Genomic DNA, 22,260 nt, shown 5'->3' with positions numbered 1-22,260 from the left:
GTGGTGAATGTAAAGGGCTGTGTGTGCAGAGATTGGGTAGCACAGTAACCTCGTGTTTCTCTGGGTGTTGAAGACATCTGAGGGTGGATGAATGCACTCCTGAAGCATCCCAGCTGTGAGACCAAACTTCACTACGGGCTTAGCACTCAGGACCATACCAAGCTTGTTCCTTCCCGTGTCTGATACCACAAGTCGAGTTCTGTGCTCTGGAGATGATACCAAATCTGTGCTTCCACAAGCAGAAGGAAAGTTCCTCTGCACACTTTGTAAGGGACTGTTTAATTTCATAGGTGAGCCTTCAGCTGATGGTTTTGGTCTTGTCTCTATTTGTTCAGGAGTGAGTTAGCAGTAAATCAAGGTGCATTTCCCCTGTAGGGTTTCCTGTATGTCAAAGCCATGTTAATTCTCTTTGATTTTCTTCCCTTAGCCCCAGCCATTGCTGCAGATCCTTCCTCTCTTTGTCCCTTTGGACATCAAAGGATGGCAAGGGGACAGCCCTGGCGAGAGGCTCCTCCCTGCTCATTAGCCTCCATAAAACAGGAACTCACCTTGGCTAGCAGTGCTGGGAGTCCTGTCCTCCTCCTGGCCACTCTTGACACTGGATCTCAGGAGGAAGGACTTTTGCTTGCTTCAGGACATCAGACCTGCTTTGGAACTGGACTATTTTGGCTTCCCTTCTGAGAGCTCTGGCGGCTCTCTTGGCCCTGTGAGCTTCTGGACTCCACAGTACATGGAAAAATGCAAGCTCTGCCAGGTAAGTAGAGGACTCCTTCCTTCTCCTTACTGTGTGGAAAGATCCTGGATGTATGCCAAGGCCTTACAAGCATTTTAGAAAGAGAACAAGAACCCCTGAAGGGTTAGCAGCATTTATAGTGGTGGGTGTGGCTGGAGAGAGTTTCTAAAATGGGCTGGGTTTGTGTAGGAAGAGGGGAGAAATTGTGGATCTGAGTGAGCTCCAGCTGCTCTTCTGCAAGGTAGCAAAGGTTTACTCAGAACAGTGCCCAAAACTTCCTTCCGTTTTCCCTTGTCCAGTATGACCTGCACCAAAGGCTGCAGATGTTATTTGTGTCTTGTTTGGCACCCTGAGTTCTTCAGGTTGAAGGGCCCGGAGGTTTGGAAGTGGTTTGTTATCCTGCTGCTGATGGTTCTGCCTGTGTTTGCTCCTGGTTTTTAGCTTTGAAAGTCTGAACCCCAGGCAGGCAGATCCCACCTCTGCCAGGCTCATGGCCAAACACAGGAGGTTTGTGATTTCCTTAGGGTTTTATTGATGATTTTCTTCATCAGTCTATCTCATAACCTGCTGGTAACCAGTTCTCTGTGGGCTGTGTTTTGGACTGGGCACAGTGAAAGCTAAGGCCCAGGCCCAGGGGTGCTGCGTTGGAACTCCAGATTCAGCTCTGGGCTTTGGTCCGCATCAGCAGGCAGCAGCCCGTGGCCCAGTCTGTGGCTGTGGTTCACGTGTTGAAGGTGGCTGGGGGTTCTCAGCTTCCTTGCACTCTGCAAAGGGCTGCTTCATTCCTAAGCACAACACACGTGCAAGGGCTTGGATCATTTCCACCTCCTCTGCTGTCCTGGGTTTTGTAAAGCAGTTCCCACTGCGCTGAGCTGGTTCCTGCCGAGTGAGCTCTGCCACTGCAAGGCAGCTTTGAGCTGAGAAGCCAAAGAGCGATAAGGAAAGGAAAAAAAACCCAACAATAAAAAAGTAGGCTGTATTAGGGTAAAGATCCCAACTATCCCAGAAGCCATCACATTTTTCTTGCTGAGTGGTTCCTGGTGTAGGAGCCCAGGCTGCAGGCATGTCCAAGTGGTGGCTGGGAGGGATGAATGCTGCATTCGTGGAAGCACCACAGCCTTGTCAGTGCCAAAAAGCTTTCAGGTTCCCTCCAGGTTTTTTTTGGAGGGGGGTCTTCCTGATGACCTTTGTGAGAGAATGTGGTGGGGGTTGGGTGCTAGCAAGGTGAATTTCTCAGGTAGCTTTGGGTCTTGATGTGCATTTCTGCCCTGTGGGCGCTGGGGAAGCTGCTGGTGTTTGGCTTCTTCCCTGGTGAGATAGCAGCAGCAGCTGTAACACAAACTGCCTGAGGGACTGAAGGTGAGCTTTGCCTTGGTGCTTCCCAGGATTGCAGACCTGATCCCATACATTTTGGGAAGGCTGCAACAACTTTTTCTGCCATGGTAAGATAGTCTCAGTAACTGCCAACTAATGCAGGGACTGCTTTGAGGCAAGTGGATTCTACTCCAGAAAGTATCACTGACCTGACTCTCATTTCTCTGTCTTCCATTTCTGCCTCTAACACAAGGAAAAGGCTACCTGCAGCTTATGCTAGACACAAAAACTAAAGGGCAAGCTGCTCTTATTTGTGTGAGAACTGTAAAAACCAAGCATGGAGGAGATTGAAGAGCTCTCCATTTCCAGTGCCTTTAACCCCCCAGCAGCTGTTTTTCCGTTTTCAACCTCATCTTGGCACAAAGGCTGTGTTTCAAAACGTGCCACATGCAGGGTTAGCACCAGAAGGAGAACAACGATGCTTTAAGCGTAGCTCAGAACTAAAATTCTTGAGAAAATGTTTAAATCTTGGCAAAACGACTTCAAAACAAAGTTACAGAGAGAAGGAAGCACTAATGTACGGCTCCGAGTTCTAGGGCAGCCTGGCACAGGCCTCCCTGCTCAAGTCCCAGCCTCAGGCACCTTTGTGGGGGAGTGGAGTGTGAGCCTTGGCATTAGCTCTGCAGGCACAAAGGAGCAGGGAGTCAGAAGCTCCTCACAAGCCAGGCTCTGGCTCCGTGAAGGAAATCCCAGCTGGCTCCTGCAGATGGATCCCCTCTGCTGCAGCTGATGGCACATGGCTGGGTGTAGCCTGTATGGATCCACCGGAGAGCTCAGCCCTGGCTGGGGCCAGATCCCCACACAGACTCCTGGTAACGTCCTGGTTTTCGGCCTCAGGCTGTGCACACACAGCCTGCAGGGGGACAGCCATGAACTGCATTTCAAAAGCTTGGCTGCAGTGGTTCACTCTGAGCAGCTCTTTGCCCTGTGCCCTGCAGCCCCTGGCTCACCCAGGTGCATTTGGGTGAAAACCAGCTTATAAGATCGGATTATTATTATTATTTTTAATTCAGTCTTGAACTCCTTTCACTTCAGTATCTCCTGATTTTATTGGAAGTACCCCTTCAAGAAGGGCTCCTCTGAGGTCTGCCTGGCTGTAGGCTCGTTTGATGGCGCTGGAATTTGCATAGCAAAATGTTAATGGTGAATTCATCTGGGGAAGGAGCGAGCATCTGTCGGAGCTCAGCCAAATCTGTTTGCATGTGTCTGTGACTGGATGAGTCCTGTGGGAAATCAGCCCAATTTTATTGTAACTGCTTCTGATAGGTGTGCTGCACTGAGCCACCCAAGGCAAGCCCTCTCAGGCAGCTTTCATGTCTCTGCAAGAGGATATGGGGGAAGCTTTCGTAGGAAGATGTTAACAGGCTCATCTTGGAGAGCAAACTAGGTGTCACTTCTTAGCCACTTCATTAATGTTGGATCAAAGCAGGAAAAAGGGTAGGGGATTTTTTTGTTCTGTTTTGTTTCAAATGCCTGAAGACTTTGCAAACAGACAACATTCTGTTTAAATGGTTTGGTTTGGTTTTTCACTTCCTAGCCCCCAGACTCAGGTTGGGTTGTTGCGATGGTAAGTTGGGGGCTTGCTGGGAAAAGCTGATTTCCCCTCAAGTCCTTCTCTACCTTTCATGCTTGTTCTTCTGAAGACATCTCTTGGGAAAGCTGTAACAAGGGGAAAGTTCCCTTCTTTCTGCTAAGCTCTGAGTAAGACCTGATCAGGCTGAAGCAGGGAATTATTCTCCCTTTCAAACAGCCACACACGGCTTGCTGGCCCCGAGCTGAAGGCAGCCCTCCTCCAGACCACAGCACACTGCCTGCAAAGGCTGTACTGCCCACCAGGAGCTACACCAGGTTGTGTTTTGACCTGAAACAAAACTGGGTTTGCATTTTGAGTTTTCACCTAAACCTCAACTCTTTTTTTTCTCTTCGTTTTTTTTCCCACCTGGGCTGCTTCAGCAGGGCAGCAGCAGTGCCCTGTGTGTGTTACAGTCACTGAGTGGCTGTAGGAGGACCTGAAGCCAAACAGCTTTAAAGAGGTACTGGGTATGATCAACACTAAAGACACTTCCTGCAGAGCAGTTAATCCTCTGTCTGTAACAGAAAGTGCAGACAGATTGCAGGCAGCTCCTCTGATGGAGCTTCCACCACTGCCAGGAGCTCCTCAAGGGTCTCCATCTCCAAGTCCCATTCAGAGCAGCCATCCTCTTAAGAATATTCCGTGCTCTGGATCTGTCACCTCCCTTTCTTGCCTTCACAGATGTTGAGGTCTCCTGTACATCCCCTCCTCCTTCATCCTGTGCAGAGTTTTTTTCCTCCTCTGCTACCACCTACCTTTCATTTTCTCCCATTACTCCCTGGTACACTTAAAGCCTTTCCAATCCTTTCAGCTTTCATTTTATTCTCTTGGTGAAGTGTTTTGTCTAACCTTGACCACACCAGAGCAGGGCTGGAAGTGGATTGTGGCTACCTGCCAGGATGATTGTATTGGAAGAGAGGAAGTCAGGGTAAGCTTGTGTGATGCACAGATCCTTACCAAAGTCTTTATCAGCTAAACCCACACCTGCTGGAGAAGCCTTTGTGGCTTCTCAGCCTACTCAGGAACAAAAAAACTTTTGGAGAGAAAGAGTGGCTTTGTTGTGGGAGGTTTATTTTGGCACAGACTCTGGTTCTTGGCAGCACCTAGGAGCTTGCTGGGTGACATCACAGCCTTCAGCCCCAACCCGAGCTGAGCCAGTACTGTGCTGTGTGGTGCCTGGGGGCTGAGGTGTCCATGGCCAGGAAGGCAGGGTGAGGGCCCGAGGGGCCCTGTGTGTCCCAGCAGCACCTGAGATCCAGCAGCTCCTTGTGCTGCAGGGAGCTGGGAGGGCCAATGTGGATGCAGAATCCCAGGGCCCTGTCTCTGAGCAGGAGGCTGCTGCATGCTGGTTGCCCTCCTGCCTGTCTCAGGTCGCTGTTCTCTCTCTTCTGGTAGATTTGAAAGCTCCATGTGAGGCACTTCCCTCCCCCAGCCTGGAGCCCTACCCACAGAGCTCCATCGTGGTCACCCTCGAGGACATGGATCTCTGGATGAAGTTTCATCAGATAGGCACCGAGATGATCATCACCAAATCCGGCAGGTGAGGGGAGCAGGAGAGCTGCTCACACTGCACCCCCTCCAAGCTGTTGTCCAGCACTCAGTTTTGGACTGGTGGCCATTAAACCGGTTTTGGAGCCAATGATGCACATCTCCCTGCCCCTGGCACTTGCAGGAGGTGGGAGAGGTCCAAACTGTGGGGCTGAGGCGCTAAGAAAAGTTTTGTACTCTTATCTCACCACTTAGCACTGATGTGCCTCCTGTCCCTACAAGGCTACCCTGGGAAGTGCCCCAGGTCACAGGCAGCAAGCAGCAGCATCTGAGCAGTCAGTGCCTGGGGCTGAGTCTGCACTGGCAGAGGGGAGCATGGCACAGAATTGTAAGGATCTGTGCCTGCAGACTGAAGTGGGACTGAGTCAGGGCACTGTGGAGCTTGCAGTGAAAGGATACCAAAGTGTGGCAGTGTAATGGATTGTGTCAAAGTTGCTGTGAGCTGAAATAATCCCCTTGGGGAGGGAGGGAGGTGTCAAAGCGTTTTGCAGTCAGGAGATGAAAGTGGGTGGGGGATGGGGGGTACTGGAATGGAGAGCTAGAGGTGCTCTGAGGTGATGCACATTTTCTACCTGTGCTGGGACCTGCTCTCATCTGTCCTCCAGCTCTGTGACAGCTGCAGAGGGCTGGTGATCCATCTGCAAACTCCAAACAGTTTAAGTTCCCCACTGTGGTGTTACAGGAGTCAGAGGAACAAAAGCAGCAGCAGTGCCACAGTGACTGCTGCCCTCTTAGTGCCTGTGCCACCCAAGGCCATAGGGCTAGACAGAACATGAGTGATGCAGGAGAATGGTCAGGAGCTGGCCTGTGGAAATGCTGCCAGCACAGCTGTGCACAGTAGAAGGTGAAGCTGACATCAGGCAGCAGGCAGCTGACAGAGCAATCCCTGTTCTGTGTTTCCTCCTCCAGACGAATGTTCCCACAGTGCAAAATCAAAGTCTCTGGCTTGATCCCCTATGCCAAGTACCTCATGCTGGTAGATTTTGTGCCAATGGACAACTTCAGGTACAAGGTGAGTGCTTCCAATGGCAAAAGTTCTTCTGTGCTTCCATCCTTGTTGGGAAGAGATTCATCTTTATGCTTCCCTGGCTGGGAAATGAATTGTCTTTGGCCAAAGTTCAGGAGTAACTGGTGGATTTCTTTGCCTCTCTGGAGTTATTTGTCAGTTTTGCTTGGGGAGCAGCTGGAAAGGTAACTTGCTCTCAGTAGCAGAAGTACAGTTTTAATCATGACTGATGTCAGACTTCTCTGACAGCCATTGGGAGAAAGAGAGGAGAAAGGAAGCCTGAACTGGAGCTGTGTCAGTAGCGTGATCGTGGCTCGTGAGAGGGAATCTGCTGCTTGTGCTTCAGAGCAGGCCATTCAATGGGCATCAGGCAAAGGGGCTGGGGTTTTCCTGCAGTGAAGGTAGGGAGGTCTTTAAGCTCTAAATGTGTCCTTCCCTTCACAGTGGAATAAAGATCAGTGGGAAGTTGCTGGAAAAGCAGAACCTCAGCTCCCTTGCCGCACCTATGTCCACCCAGATTCTCCAGCTCCTGGCAGCCACTGGATGAAGGAACCTGTCTCCTTCCAGAAGCTGAAGCTCACCAACAACACTCTGGATCAACATGGACATGTAGGTTGGAGCTGGACTTTGTGCTCTGCTCTCTTGGCAGATCCAGGGAGGTTCTCCTTCCCCTCTACTCTGCCCTGCCAAGACCTCACCTGGAATATTGCATCCAGTTCTGGGCTCCCCACCTCAAGAGGGACAGGGATCTGCTGGAGAGAGTCCAAGGGAGGGCTACAAGGATGATGAGGGGACTGAGCACTGCCTGGTGAGGAGAGTCTGAGAGCCCTGGGGGTGGTTAGTCTGGAGAGGAGAAGGCTGAGAGGGGATTTAATCAATGTTTATCAATACCTGAGGGCTGGGGGTCAAGAGGGAGGGGCCAGGCTCTGCTCACCTGCACCCTGGGATAGGACAAGGGGCAATGGATAGACACTCCAGCACGGGAGATTCCACCTCAACAGGAGAAGGAACTTCTTCACTGTGAGGGTTGTAGAGCACTGGAGCAGGCTGCCCAGAGAGGCTGTGGAGTCTCCTCTGGAGACTTTCCATCCCCATCTGGATGTGTTCCTGTGTGACCTGTGCTGGATTCTATGCTCCTGCTCTGGCAGGGGGGTTGGACTTGATGATCTCTGGAGGTCTTTTGCAACCCCTAACATCCTATGTTTGCAGGTGGATGTAATGGGAAATAAGTGAAACTTGTGAGAAACTGGGTCATGTAGGAATTGAAAGCTATCCAAGTGCCCTTCCTTCCACCCTGAGCCCAGCCCTTGGGCCTGCTTGGGAAAGCTTTGGTCTGCACTGTCACTGTAGGGGCATGGTGGAGACTCCCAGCCCCAGGCAGGCAGCCCTGGATAGCAGTGGAGGTTTTGCACAGTGTGTTGGCTGTGGCTGCACCTGGAAACTTTCTGCTTTGTCTGTCCCTGTGCCAGATCATCCTGCACTCCATGCACCGTTACAAACCTCGCTTCCACATTGTGCAGGCAGATGACCTCTTCAGCGTCCGCTGGAGCATCTTCCAGGTGTTCAGCTTCCCTGAGACTGTCTTCACCTCTGTGACTGCCTACCAGAATGAGCAGGTACACTGCACAGCCTGCTCTGCAGCACCTTGCTGCCTTACTCTCTTTGGAAGCCCTGTAGAGGGAGGTGTCCAAGCTGCTCACTGCTGGGTGCATTCCTGTGCTCCTGCTCTGGCAGGAGGGTTGGACTTGATGATCCCACCTGGAGAGTACTGTGTCCAGTTCTGGAGCCCCTGTTACAGGAAGGATCTGGAGGTGCTGGAAGGTGTCCAAAGAAGGGCTACGAGGATGAGCAGAGTCCTGGAGCTCCTCACCTATGAGGACAGGCTGAGAGAGTTGGGGCTGTTCAGTCTGGAGAAGAGAAGGCTCCGAGGAGACCTTCTTGTGGCCTTCCAGCGTCTGAAGGGGGCTACAAGAAAGCTGGGGAGGGACTTTTTAGGGTGCCAGGGAGTGATAGAACTGGGGGGAATGGAGCAAAAATAGAAATGGGTAGATTCAGATTGGATATTAGGAAGAAGTTCCCCATGAGTGTGGTGAGACACTGGCACAGGTTGCCCAGGGAGGTGGTGGAAGCCTCATCCCTGGAGGTTTTTAAGACCAGCCTGAATGTGGCTCTGAACAACCTGATCTGGTGTGAGGGGTTCCTGCCCATGGCAGAGGGGTTGGAACTGGATGATCCTTGAGGTCCCCTCCAACCCTAACAATTCCATGATTCTATGATCTCCAGAGGTCTCTTCCAACCCCTAAGATGTGTTCCTGTTCTTGTGGTGGGTGGTGGGAAGAAACAGGCACTTCGTAGCCTGCTCTGGGATGAGATGAATCCTGCACCTTATCTGTACTACCTGCACTCAGAGAAGCCTACCTGCAGCAGGAAGCATGGGCAAAAGGCCAGATACAGACACTCAACCTGATCCCTGCATGTTAGGAACAAGTTCTTTACCATCAGGGTAGTGGAACACTGGCACAGATTGCCCAGGTTGGTGGCTGGGCCCCATCCCTCAAGGTAAGGCTTGACAGGGTTCTGGGCAACCTGATCTAGTTAAGAATGTCCCTGCTGACTGCAGAGGGGGTTGGGCTAGATGACCTTTGGAGGTGTCATTCCACCCAGATCATTCTATGATTCTATTTCCCTAGCTGACTGAATCCCACTCAAATCCCTGGTGACCCTGGCAAAGTCAGGTGTCTCTGTGTGTCACTTCCCAATCAATAATGGGAGCTGCCGGGAGAGCCCAGCTGCTGTGGCCAAGGCATGCCCCAAACCCTCAGACCAGCTCTTGTGGTGAGCACTGAGGCAAAGCTCCTGAAACAATAAAGCACCTCACCAGTGCCCTGTGATTGTGATCCTTGGCCCTTTTTCTTTCAAGATTACAAAGCTCAAGATTGACAACAATCCATTTGCCAAAGGCTTCCGTGAGCACGGGAAGAACACTCGCAGGTAAGCTGAGCTGGAGCTGGACTGATGAACAGCTGGAGGTCCCTTGGGAATTCTGCCTACAGCCACTGGGCAGAACCAAACCAGGCTCTGCAGAACCTGCTGCCATTTGCCTGGATCTGGGAACGCTGTCCCTCTCTGCAGCCTCCTCCCAAGAGACCTGGGGAGTGGGAGGAGATGCAGAACCCCCTGCAGAAATGTTGGAGCCGAGGCAAATCTGAGACCTGCATTGTCTTGCAAGTTGGAGCCAGGCTGGGGGCTGACAGGTGGGCAGCAGGGAATGCAGGGGTCCACAGGAGATCGTGGGGTCTGTCTGGGATCAGCCTGATGCTTTGGTTTGGAAGCTCCCTCCTCTCCTTTCCCTGTGTGTGGAAAAGCAGTTCTTAAACAGAGCATTCTGTCAGCAGTGGGGAAGGTGGAGACCAATAGCAGTGGCATCTTCTGTCTGGTCTGAGGGCAGCCAATGGAGGAGGTGAAAAGAAAAGCCTTAAATGCAGCCAGAGGCTGGGAAGAGAGAAGGGGAGAAAACAGAAGTTTGGTTTGGGTTTGGTTGGGTTTTGATTTTCTTTTGATTTGGGTTTGGTTTGGTTTGATTTGGTTTTTATTTTGTTTTCTCCAAGCAGAAAATGTTATGAAAATCTCTGAGACTTTGTTTCTCTGTTATTCTATGCCTGGGAAAAAAAAAACCCCAACCAACCAACCAACCAAAATCTCCTTTCCTGATTAAAAAAAGGGCAAAATGATCTCTTTCTCACTGAAACTTTGGAAATGTCATGGATTTTTCTTTCTCCTCTTAACAGGATGATTTCTGATGAAGCTTAGCCTGGTTTTCCATTTAGGAAAAGGCTGCTTGCAGGTGGCAAAGCCACCCTGCTGTACACAAACCTGTGTGCCAGGGAGCGTGGCCAGCTTCAGGCTACACTGACACACACTCAGTGCCAGCCCCTCTGGTGCCAAGACTGATTGTGCCTTTGGAACAAACCTCCAGTGGGCTTCCCCTGTCCTGGTTTCTCCCCAGCACCCTGGGGGACCAGGGCTCTGGCTGATGCTGAGGGCTGGCAGCATGGCAAAAGGTGTGTTGCCAGGGTGCTGCAAGTCCCAGGATGTCAGAGAGGTCCATCCCATCTTCTTGTCCAGCATCCTTTGCAGATTGCTCTGGGCAAACAGTTTCCCCTGTGCCTTGTTTCTTTGCAGGGAAGGACGAGCCAAGGGCCACAAGCCCAGCCCAGCCAAGGGCCAGAAGAGGAAGCTGCCTGAGGAGAAGGAGCCTGGTGCTGAGGAACATGGTAATATGGATCACAACCACCCCAAGAATCACTTCCAAGCAGTGTCCAGGCTACAGCAGGGAAAGGAAACAGCAGTATGGCTGTTGGGTGGCCTGGGGGAAGGGGGTCCCTAAAGAGTGCTCTGTGTGGCTTTGGGTCTCTGACTCTCTTTCTGGGAATGATCCCCAGGAGATTGCTCACAAGTCACTTGTCATTCCTGACTGCCCACCAGCTCTCTACCCAGCCTCCCAGCTAGCCTGGCCCTGCTTTGTTCCACCTCTGACTGGAGCTGTGCTCTCGGGGCATTTCCCTTCAACAGCCATGGCAGCTTGCAGCATCACCCACTGCTTGCTTCTTGGCGCTCAGGGGTGCAGCACCGTCTGCGTGGCTGGGTTGGGATGCAGAGGTGGGAACTGGAACCATCCTTTCTGAGGTTGGATTTTGAAGCTTGATTGTGCCTCTCTGCAGTTCACAGCTGAGGAGTGAGGACAGGGCAGGGCTGAACACCAGTGTCAAGGCAGAAGAAAGCTGGAAAGGGCCAGTCCCTTAGGGCTGTTACTGCAGAAGAGGGATTGCTGTCCCCTTCTCCACCTAACAGCTAACAGCTGCCAGCAGCTCCTTGTGAGCTCTGCTTCTCCTTCCCCCTCCTCACCTTCTCCCCTTCTCTTTCTTTTCCCTGTTGTGAGTCAGGTTTTGATAAAGATGAGAATGTGGATGTGAAGGAAGAGAGTAACCCTGTGGTGGTCAGCAGTGGGTACCCCTTCTGGGTCTCAGAGCAGAACAGCAGCCAGGCCTTCCCTGCAGCCTCACCGGTGCCAGCTGACCAGAGGGAAGGGCTGCCCAGGGAGCAGCAGGTGCCAACGCCATCCTACCAGATCTACCGGTGAGTGCCACCTTCTGCTGCTCCTGCCCACAGCCACCCTCAGGCTGCTGGGGTTCCTCCTCTGCTGTTGGGTATTTCCTAGGAAGAGCAGCCAGTGGCTGATGGGTAGCACATTCAGGTGGTAGGTGCTAGACTGGCATGGAAGCAGCTCCATAACAAAGCCTTTAAGATGTTGAGTTGCTGGAAGGTGTCCAGAGAAGGGCAACAAAACTGGGGAGGGGTCTGGAGCACAGCCCTGTGAGGAGAGGCTGAGGGAGCTGGGGTTGCTTAGTCTGGAGAAGAAGAGGTTCAGGGGAGACCTTCTTGCTGTCTGCAACTACCTGAAGAGAGGTTGTAGCCAGGTGGGGGTTGTTCTCTTCTCTCCGGCACCCAGCACCAGAACAAGAGGACACAGTCTCAAGCTGTGCCAGGGGAGGTTTAGGCTGGATGTTAGGAAGAAATTCTTCCCAGAGAGAGAGATTGGCCATTGGAATGTGCTGCCCAGGGAGGTGATGGAGTCACCATCACTGGAAGTGTTTAGGAGGAGACTGGATGGGGTGCTTGGAACCATGGTTTAGTTGGTTAGATGGTGTTGGATGATAGGTTGGACTTGATGATCTTGAAGGTCTCCTCCAACCTGGTTAATTCTATTCTATGCTATTCTATTCTTTCTGAGTCCAGGCATGCTCATGTCCTAGGAATGCTCTTTGGTTCCCTGTCCTGGAAGGCTCCTCCAGCCAGCTCTATGCTTTTCCCTTGGAGGAGCCATGGCGAAGGAGTGGCAGGATTATGGTGACCTTTCTCTCCTTCTCATTGCAAATTCAGTCATGAGTTACCAGTGAGCCCAGACTGCAGCTGAGCCAGGACCAGGGTAGTCAGGGCTTACCTTCTGTGGCATTAGTCTTCCGTGTGAGTGACGTGCAAGGCTTGGCCTAAACTCCACTCTGGCAGCAGGATGAGGCAGTAGGCAGAGGGGAGAGGGCACGCTGAGACCTTGCCCTGCCTTTGCCCAGGGGCTCTCTGTGTGGGTTGCCAGTGGTTTCCTGCCAGTGACAGGTTTGACTCTCTTCTCTCTGCCCGCGGGGGGCTCAGGTTCCACGAAGCTGGGGACAGCCAGCAGCCTCCCAGCCGCGATGCCACAGCCTTGAGCGACTGCCGGGCGCGGTGCCAGCCCTCAGACCTCGCCGCAGCGCCCGAGCACGACCCCAAGCAGCTCCCCGAAGGCTTCACCGGCCTGCCCCCGCTGCCACCAGCCCTGCCTCCTCCCCAGGACTACACAGGAGTGGTGAACATGGCTCTAGACTCCGTGGGGAAAGCCGGGCCCCGGGCACCCCTGTACGGTCCCTATGGCAGCGACCAAGGCCTGGGGCAGTGGATGGTCCCTGCCCACAGCCAGTACAGGGCAGTCAGCTACTCGCCCTTCTCCTCAGAGTACAACACTCAGGGGGCTCCAGGACATGCCCATGGCACCATGCCAGAGTGGAGTCAGTACCCCCTGTTCCCCTATGCCTGCTGGTGAACTGTGAAGAACCTTCCCAATGGGAAAAGGGGAAAAAAAAAAAAAAGGGAAAAAAAAAAGGAAAAACAATGAAAGGAAAAAAAAAAAAAGACAATTGTAAATGAGGTCAGATTTGCTCAGGGCTGCTGGCCCCTGGAAGGGGGCTGCTGGCCTTTGGAAGGGGGCTGCTGGCCTTCTGAGGGGGCTGTGTGGCCTGCAGGCAGGGGTGGACTCTCAGCACTCTCACTGTATGCCACTCACTGAGTGTGCATGGCCAGATGGCTTCCCCTCTGCCTGCCTGTGCACGGCAAGGTGTTGGCTCTCCCCAGCCCTGGGTGGCTTTGTGGTGTCCTGGGGAAGGCTGTGTGCTGGTCTGTTCAGGTGCCAGGTCAGCACTGTGCCCTGTGCACACAGCAGAGGTGCTGAGCTCTGGGAAGCAGCCCTGTGTGGAACTCGACTGCAGTGACTCTTCTGTTAGTGCCACAGCACATTGCTTACTGCTTTTGTGCCACAGCTGTGAGACAGAGAGCAGCCAGGCACTTTCCCTCCAGCTCACAGGAGGCTGGGGGTGAGATGTGCAGCCCGTGAGGGAAGGTGGGACTTCAGCACAGAGCCCCACTGGCCCATCAGAGGTAGCACCCAGGTGACTTGTACCTGCTGTGCAGTGACAGAAGGCTGCTGACTCACTAAAGGGCAATCTGGATGGGGACAAAAACTCTGGAGGAGAAGGTTTTCAACCCCAGAATGTTGTCACCTGGTGTTGTCCAAATGCCAGATGCATGCAGGCAGGTCAGCTGTTACAGGCTGTCCTCTGTGGCTCAGCAAATGGCTCTGCCTCTGATTTCTAACAGTGGGGTTTGCCACCATTGTTTTGTGCATCTTGTGAAGCAGATGAGAAGCTGCCTAAGGAGAGCTGGGTGCCTTGAGAGGTTCCTGGGGTGGTACTTTCTGCAAGCCAGCCCCCCTGGGTACCCTGCCATGGTTGCTGCCAGTGCCATGCTAACAAGAAAGGGAAAGTAATAGATCCCACCCCCCCCCCAGGCTCCTTGGGGAGCTCTGTTTCTTTATCTTTAGTGATGGGTTGTGTCTCCCTCTGTTAACACTGCTAATGAGGATGCAAACCATGCTGTGGTGAGTATGAGTAACTGAGGAGAGGTGGGCAGCACAAGGAAGCTCCTGTGCAAACATGGCCATAATGTTGGTGGTTGGTTGTTTTCCCAAACCTTAAGAGTAGCATTGCAAGTGCTGCTGCCCCACAGGCCTGTTGGTAGAGCTGCTTTGGCAGACAGCTCTGCACTGGCAGAGAAGACTCAGCCCTGTGCAACCAGGACAAGCCATTAATTACTCATCAGCCTTCTGCTGCCACAGGACTCCCTGCCCTTCTCTGGTGAGTCACCCAGCTTGTCAGAAAGGTACCTTTGCTCTCTGGGTAGAGTCTGTGGCTTGGCTGCTGTGGGGAGCCTCTGGAAACTCTACCTGTGGGGTCTGTGCTCAGGACCCTAATGGCTGCTGCCTGCTCCCTTTGCATTTCCCACTGCCTTGTTCCCTTCAGCTGTGGCATTTAAGAGTCTGGAGGGGAGACTGAAGTGCTGCTTTGCATACCTGTGAGATCACATCGTGCTTCTGTGACAGCTTCAATAAAAGGAGAGGAGAGCTAGAGAAGGCAGGCCAATTAGGAGCAGTAAAATAAACTCCAAAGGGTGGGGGGTTTTTGTGTGCATCTCTTTCAAGCCCCACAATGGCTCCACTTCAGTGGTGTTACCTGGGACCACGTTGTGATCTCAGCCTTTGTTGCTCTCTGCAGCGCGTTCGGCGAGCCCCAGGTTGTCTGCTTGCATTGCCAGATGTGACTCAGGCTCTTGCACTAATTCTTTGCAGCAAACTGTGTGTTTTCTTCTGCATTTTCTGCTCCTCTCCTGCAGGGGAGTTACATAAGGGCTGAAGGCAAATGGCCTATAAATGGGATCTGGGCAAATTTCCTATGGGAAATAAAGATTCCGGTTTATTTTGGTTTCTCCTGCTGGGTTTTGCAGCCTTAAGCCTTGTCTGACACCGACACATGGGAATGGTAGAAAAATGCTTTCTTGCCAGTGCTGCAGTTGTTCTACAGCCAGCAGAGTCCCTGTGAGCAGCTGCAGGCTGGGGAGAGGCACCTGCGCTGCTGCTTCCCTGTGGCACGGCAGCCTGCCCTCCTCTCCTGCCCCTCACAAGAGGTATGCCAAGGCCTCCCGGGGTGCAGGCTCCCCTCGCCCAGGTTGTGGCCTCTGCTCTGGTACCATCAGTCTCCCTCTGGCTTTGCAGAGGAAGTTGCCAGCTGATTTCAGTAAGAGCTTCTCTGATTTCCAGGTGCAGAAGGGGGAGAGAGATGGATGTGCTCAGGTGGTGAAAATCAAACTCGCTGTCTGGTGCCCTCAGACCTGCTGGCACCTTCTGCAGTGCCTGATGTTTGGCAGCCAGTTGTGGGCACGATGCGGAGCAGGGCCTGCCTGTCCCTCTGGGGCTCAGTGGGGCCCAGGGAGACCTTCTGCCTGTGGAGGGCCATAAGGGTGACCTGGGGAGCAGCATTCCATGCCCTGGGGGGCTGGGACACCTGAGTCACCTTGCAGCTGGACAGCCAGGCTGAGCCAGGCTCGTTGCTCCCTTCGGGCTGACCCGACTGCCCACTGTGGGGGTGTCAGTCATTTGGTCCTTGGTGAGGCTCCCAGGAGACCCCTGCAGTGCATTTCCGTGCTCAGTGTGTGTCCTTAACACCTCCAACAAACCCACAGCCCCCTTCCAGGAATCATAACATTCTTTCAGTCAAATGGGCTTTTATTGCAGAGCTTAAAAGCCACTTCGTTCATCGGCCCCAGGTTGGGGTCCCCATGCAGAGCCTCCTGGCAGGGGGGCTGTAGCATTTGGCTGACAACACCACCCGGCAGCTGGGGTCGGCCCGGCACGAAGCCCTCCCCTCCTGCCGGGGACTGCAGACAGCTGCCAGCTCCCCTCCCCGCTCAGCAGCGGCCAAATGTGCGGGGAGCAGGTGTCTGTCCTTTACCTGCTCCCCCCTCCCATCCCAGCCCCGAGGCTGCTCTGAGCGGAGAGAGAGGGCTGGGAGCCATGCAGGGGCGGCTGGAGAAGGGAGGCCAAAGGGTTTGCTCCCCAGGTGGGGAGCGGCCGCTCCGCTACCCCCTGCCTCTGTGCCCTGAGCAATGCCTGTTCGAAGCCCACCCCACGCCTGGCTGGGCTCCCGCGGCGCCGGCTCCCGGCTTTGCGGTGGGTTTTTGGGGGGTTGCCTGTTCCTGCCTGCTCCTCCAGGGCTCCGCTGCCGGCTCCGCAGGCTGTGAGAGGCAGGCGTGCTGCTGGCCGGGCTCCCACCGCCCAGGGGAAGCTGCCTGAGCTGCGGGGAGGTTTCTAAACATCACAGCAGGTCTGAGCAGCAGGCACCCAGGCAGAGCTGCCTGCAGGCTGGCAGGATGGAGGGGAGCAAGCTGGGGAAGCATTTCTCCTCTGCAGCCTCTGCCCCCGCGACGAGTACATGCTGTCAGCTGCCCACCACAGGGGTGGAAGTGTCCTTGAGACCTGGCCCTGGGCAGACCAAAGTGTAACCCAAGATGGAGCAAATCCTTCACTGCAGGGCTGAGGAGAGGTGCTGCAGCCATGACGCTGCTCAGCTTGACTGTGGTGTTCCTTCTGTTTCGGTTTTTTCCAAGCTGTGAGTGGGGTTTATCGCTGATTACCAGGACCCTGTGAGGAGAGGCTGAGAGCCCTGGGGGTGGTTAGTCTGGAGAGGAGAAGGATGAGAGGGGATTTAATCAATGTTTATAAATATCTGAGGGCTGGGGGTCAAGAGGGAGGGGCCAGGCTCTGCTCACCTGCACCCTGGGATAGGACAAGGGGCAATGGATAGAAACTCCAGCACAGGAGCTTCCACCTCAACATGAAGAGGAACTTCACTGTGAGGGTCACAAAGCACTGGAACAGGCTGTCCAGAGAACTTGTGGGGTCTCCTTCTCTGGAGACTTTCCAGCCCCATCTGGATGCATTCCTGTGTGACCTGTGCTGGATTTTATAGTCCTGCTCTGGCAGGGGGGTTGGACTCAATGGTCTCCAGAGGTCCCTTCCAACCCCTAACATCCTGTGAGCATAAGGAAGGGTGCTGGGGGTTGCTGGATTGCCTGGCACTGCTCTCAGGCTCTGCTTTTCCCCTCTGTGTGTGCAGGTGTAGGGACAGGGCCCCTGCCTGGGCAGCATCCTGCTTGCTGAGTGATTTCATTCCCATCTCCTACAGTTCTTTGGGGATGTGATGGGATTTTTATTTCTTCCTTCCCTGCTTTTACCGAAGAGAAAGAGTTCTGTGCCTCCATAAAGGAGAGTGGGTGGGCCGGGGACGGTGCAGGGCAGGCACAGCATCAGCCCTGCGGCCAGGCAGAAAGCGCTGCTCAGACTTCACATCTCTGCCTCTCGTTACACAAATGAGGCTGCACCGCTGAAATGTAGCAGCTGCTTACAGCAGAGCTGCTGCTGTTGGCGCTGCTCCAGCTCCCCTCTGTGGGGTCGCAAACGCTGGCTCCTGGGGTCTCTAGGTAGGGTCCTCGCTGGGAGATTGTGCCTCGAGGTAGGTGTGCGTGCAAATGCTGGCTCAGGGTAGCAGGGGATGAGTCAGGCTCGGTTCCTGTCGCGCCGCAGGGGTCTCTCCCCACGCCGGCTCTGTTCCTGCCGAGCAGCCAGCCCTCTGCTCGCCCACAATCTGCTGCTGCTTCTCGGCAGAGACAGAGCTGTCCAGAGCAGCTGGGACACCACCCACCAGCGTTTAGGTGAGAGGGAAATGAGAAGGGCTGCAGAGCTGCCAAGTCAGCCCTCCCACACCCTGTGCATCCTTCTGCAGGGAGGGAAGCCAGGAAGGGCTGAGCAGTGGAGGGGCTGTGATCAGGCACACCCCCGCCCCGATTACCAGAGGGATATGCTGAGCATCATGCTGCCGTAAGCTGAGTGACACTAAGCGCTCCCTGGAGAGCCCGTGGGGACACGAGGGCAGTTTGAACACCACGGATGCAAGCGGGGTTTTTCCTCACCGGGCTGGGCTGGCAGCCTCAGGTGGAGCCATGCCCCTCGTTTCCCCTCCCTGGTGCATCCTGCCCCTTTGTCTGTTGATGGCCCTGCCCTGTTCAGGATGGAGCTGTTTCTGAATGCCAGTTTCCAGCACTCCAGGCTCTGGGAATGCTCTTGCTATGCATTCAGCTGTGATGAGTGCATTGATTAGGAAGGAGAGGATATGGCCCCTGGCAAAGCTGCTGATACTAGGCAGCACTGGTCAGTGAGGAAATGAGGTCAGGCCTGGGCTGCTTTGCAGCATCCAGGAGCTGAACTGCACAGGGGTGGCCAGCAGCTGTGGCAGGTTTCTGAAGTGCCTTTGAACAAACAGGGTTGAAATGCTGCTGAACCCCTGCTCGGTGTGGAAAATGTAACCTGTCCCCAACCCACCTCCCCTGCTCAGTGGGACTGGCCCTGGGTGTCTGCTTGTCCCCACTGGGGCATTTTCCCTTAGGCACAACCTTACAGGAGCCAGGACTCAAAGCTTTGTCGGTGCTCGGTCGGCCCTTGGGTGGTGGTGGGAGGACAGTACCGATAAATTCAGGCCTGAGCTGTGGGGGTTGCCTGTCGCTGCTGCCCTCCAGCACCTTCCAGATGGTGCCTTTGGCTTTCGTTTGTAGCGGGGCCTCAGTAGAGCCGCGGCAGCTCCCTGCTGGAGGCAGTAAATGGGCTCCCATCTGCTTTTAATGATCGGTAGCACTTCGGTGCTTGTTTATTCCCATGGTTTATGCTTCGGCAATAAAATACTGCCTGGGTTTGTTCAATCCACCCTGGTGCTGCATGGAGATGAGTTCACAGCCTCTGACAAAGAGATCCCAGTGGCACGCAGGATGTTGGTGTTTGTAGGCACCTGGGCAGGATCAGATGATGCAGTGGCCATCAGCCTGAGACACAAATGGCAGTGGACAGTATGGAAGGTGGAGAGTGCAGCTCGAGGTGTGCTTAGTGAAAAAGCCTTGTCCTTGGGTTGGAGGACCTTGATTTATGGAGCTGGAGCTGCCCTTCCTTCTGTTCCCCACAGGGCAACATGGATGCAGGGTCCCAGTGAAGTTGGTCCCAGCTTTGAAGTCCCAGGGTGTTGGCTGTGGTGGTCACTCAGCTGCAGTGTTGTGCTTCAGCCCTCCCATGCTGTTGCAGCACTAAATTATGGTGGTGGAGATGGCAGAAGTGCTGCAGAGCCACCTCCACCGTGGGCACAGAGCAGGTTGCCAGTGCTGCTCAGGGCAGCTGTGGTGGGGCTGGGAGCTGTTTCCTAGAGCTGTCTACAGTGAATTAACCTGAAGAGGAAGCTGTTGGCAGAGGGCTGTGGGGGGGGTTTCTCTGTTGGTTCCTCTGCCCAGCATGCTAGCACTGCCTGTCTGCTGCTGGTACTGGCACTGACAAGAGGCCCTCCAAAGGGACTGTAACACTTTGCACATCTCTGGCAGCTGGGGTCTGGGGATCTGGAAGCATTCCTGCAGAGGGAAGCTGAGCTTTTCAGCAGGTCTAAAGGTGACTGTCCCCGGGGGAGGTGGGGACACTAAGGCAGGGAGATTATAGACAGCAAACTACAGAAGGGAGGAATGAGCTCTTTGTCTCCCTTCTGACTTTTATGCTTCCCCATCTCCCATTTGTCTCCTATCCTGATGGCAGAGGAACAGTCTCCTCCACTTTATTTCCCCAACTCCTTAGAGGATCTTTAGCTCTTACTTCTAAAGAACATTGATTTTCAGCAATGTTTTTCCTATTTAAATTTCTTTTCCCCAGCTCTTTGTCGAGGCCTGGAGCTGTAGGTGGCAACTAAAAGGAGAAGAATTTCACCAAACTAATTAAACTCCTTCCAAGTAGCTCAGGGTCCTGTCCCTTGGTGCCACAGGTGCTGTGCTTGTGCTCATTTTCCCTGGAAGGCCAAGTGTAGGGGGAGCAATTTAAGGAGATACTTCTTGGGCTGCTTTTATGCATCCGGAAGAGGGAAGGTTGGCAGCTGTTTGGTTATTGCTGTCCCCGAGGTCCTCCACCCAGCCAGTGCTGGAGCCAGGAGCGGGCTCCCTGCTGTAGCTGCCAGGCTGTTGCACATCTGGAGCACACAACTGAGACCTGTTGGGTCTCAGCAACGTGCAAGCAAAACCAGTCCCTCAAACCCTGCTGGGTACTCTGCAAAAGGGGCTCTGGGTCGCACCAGATGTGTGTCACTCCCAGCTTCCCAAACAAACGCGGGGGGGTCAGTGTGGAGGGAAAGGACTTTTACAGGGCTGAGCAGGTTTTGCCACCCCCATGTCAAGAGGGGCTGTCTGCTCCTCCCGAGGTGAGCCTGGCCTCCAGCTTTCAATTGCAAATGAAGCAAACGGCAAAGTGTTTACGAAGGAACCTCCCAGACCCCTGCCCTGGCCCACAGCTGGGTCCAGATGCCTGGCCTTTGGCTCACCCTGATGGTGCCCCTGGAATCAGTAGAGCTGTGTCATGGTGCCCTGATCCCTACCGATGCTCCTAGCGGCTTTATGCTGCTGGAGCCAAGCAAAGGTGAGCCCTGGGGCACCGTGCTCCTCCTCACGCTGCTCCCAGCCCCAAACGGGGGTGTGGGGCAGAAAATTCCCCTGCAGTGCTGGCCTTTGGGGTTGGGGCAGTCTGTGAGCTGGAGCACCAACTCCCGAGTCCAGACTACAGAGCACTTCACAGGGCTGTCCCAATTGCCTGGCCTATTAGTTTTATAGAGGGGCCGTGGGAAGCTGCAGTTGATCTCCTTTTGCCATGGTAATGAAAATGTAACCGTGGTGGGAAGGAGAGCCTGGCAGGGAGGCAGCAGCCCGGCTTTGGGAGCCAGGGAATCCTCTCCCTGCGGGCTCCCGGGGTCCCTGGGCATCTGCCCCTTCCCACCGTAGCTGAGCTTTGGTGAGGCAAGCCTTGGCCTTTTGCTCCAGGTGGGGGTTCCGAAGGAGGAGGAGGAGGACGGAGCTGGGTGGCTGCACAGGCAGGGGCACAGTGCCACCCAGTGACTGCCTGTGACCTGCGAGGGGACCGCTAGGGCAGAGCCGAAGCAGGCTGCCGAAGCCTTAGTGAGGGCGTCCCAAGGTGCTGGAGATGAAGGCTGCTGCATGTGAATGCAGTACAGAAGGGGCAGCGCTCCTCTGCTGCTGCGTGTCTGGAGCAAGGGGGTTGCATGACTGATCTTGTTCAGGTGCTGATGGAGGCTGGGTCCAGGGCAAGTTGGGGCTGAAGCAGCTCATGTTTTGGGAAGGACCTTGGCAGCCAAACAAGTGAAGGAGGAGGCGGTTACCCAGGATGAGCTGCTCTCCCTGGGGAGGATGGGTCTGCACTGGCAAGAGGGCTCCTGGGGCAGCATGGCCAACCCCAGAGGGAAGGGACAAAGGGGCTGCCTCAGAGCTGCTCAGCCTCTGCTATGCTGGGCCTGGATGAAAAGGACCTTTTGTGTCAAGGTGTCCTGGACATTAGATGACAGCCCTGTGTGATAACCTCATGACTTGCACACCAGTGCTAATGCAGGATCTTTCCCAAAGCCCAAACCTTGCCCACATTCCTTGCTGGGTCAAGCCCTGTGGCAGGTTCCAGGCTGTGGCAAGCATCAGCAGGCAGCTGGAATGGTCGGGAACAAGGGGAGGGAGCCAGGTACAGCAGGGTGTGGTGTCAGCACAGCTCCCTGTGCTGCCAATCACTGCCCCAGCAGTGCCCTGAAGTGTGCCCAGCAGGCTCCTGGATGAGGCACACAGACTATGGCTCTATTTTGGGGGATGGCTACAAAACCCACAGAGCATTTGGCAGCAGGGAAGGTGTTCAGTCAGTTTGTCCTTCCCCTCCCTTTATTCCCCTCCCTTTATTCCCCTCCCTTTATTCCCCTCCCTTTATTCCCCTCCCTTTCCCGTAGCTGTTTCAGTGCTGCACTGCCACCGGGCCGTGGGACTGAAACCAGGGCACTGCAGGAAGGGAGGCTGAGCCCTGCACACTTGGCAGATGGAGGTCCTCCATCTTTACTCCCCTGTCAAGGGCTGTGCACACTTTCTGCTGCCAGGCTCTTCTCCAACATGGGTGTCTTGGGCCAGTGCTGATGCAACAAACAGAGCTGTGGAGGGCTGTGGGCTACCACTGCTGTGGAGCACCAAACCCAGCTAGAAATCCAGCAGCTTGTCCCACTGCTTGGAGAGTTGTTTGCCTCCTGTCACTTACCTCTGCCTGGATCAGATGGTCACTAGGGACAGGTGGTGAGTCCCTCAGCCTCTCACAGGCAGGAGCTGCTAGTGCTGAAGGAGCCCTCCTGTTATTGGGCTACATCCTACTCGTTGGGATGGTTTGGGCCAGAGAGCTGCAGTGGTGCTGATACCCTCTGTGTGTTGGTCAGACCTGTGTGA

At 54.4% G+C, this 22,260-nt stretch overlaps 1 protein-coding gene across 1 annotated transcript; it reads left to right on the top strand.

The window, feature by feature from the left end:
• The first annotated feature begins 457 nt into the window (after nt 1-457).
• LOC104309618 (T-box-containing protein TBX6L) lies at nt 458-12,868 on the top strand. Its single transcript, XM_009910946.2, has 9 exons — nt 458-754; nt 5,076-5,220; nt 6,138-6,240; nt 6,679-6,843; nt 7,704-7,850; nt 9,155-9,225; nt 10,417-10,508; nt 11,178-11,370; nt 12,442-12,868. Exons 1-9 carry the CDS (start codon nt 739-741, stop codon nt 12,866-12,868), a joined length of 1,359 nt encoding a protein of 452 aa, XP_009909248.2. The 5' UTR covers nt 458-738.
• The last annotated feature ends 9,392 nt before the right edge of the window (nt 12,869-22,260 follow it).

The sequence above is a fragment of the Dryobates pubescens genome, chromosome 25 (assembly GCF_014839835.1).
Source record: "Dryobates pubescens isolate bDryPub1 chromosome 25, bDryPub1.pri, whole genome shotgun sequence".
Taxonomy (NCBI): domain Eukaryota; kingdom Metazoa; phylum Chordata; class Aves; order Piciformes; family Picidae; genus Dryobates; species Dryobates pubescens.
Note: the sequence above shows the minus strand (reverse complement) of the source record. Positions and strands in the feature narration are given on the sequence as shown.

Coding starts and splice junctions, on each gene's coding strand:
- LOC104309618 (XM_009910946.2), top strand. Junction 5,221..6,137: donor ATCATCACCAAATCCGGCAG/GTGAGGGGAGCA, acceptor TTCCTCCTCCAG/ACGAATGTTCCCACAGTGCA. Junction 6,241..6,678: donor TGGACAACTTCAGGTACAAG/GTGAGTGCTTCC, acceptor TTCCCTTCACAG/TGGAATAAAGATCAGTGGGA.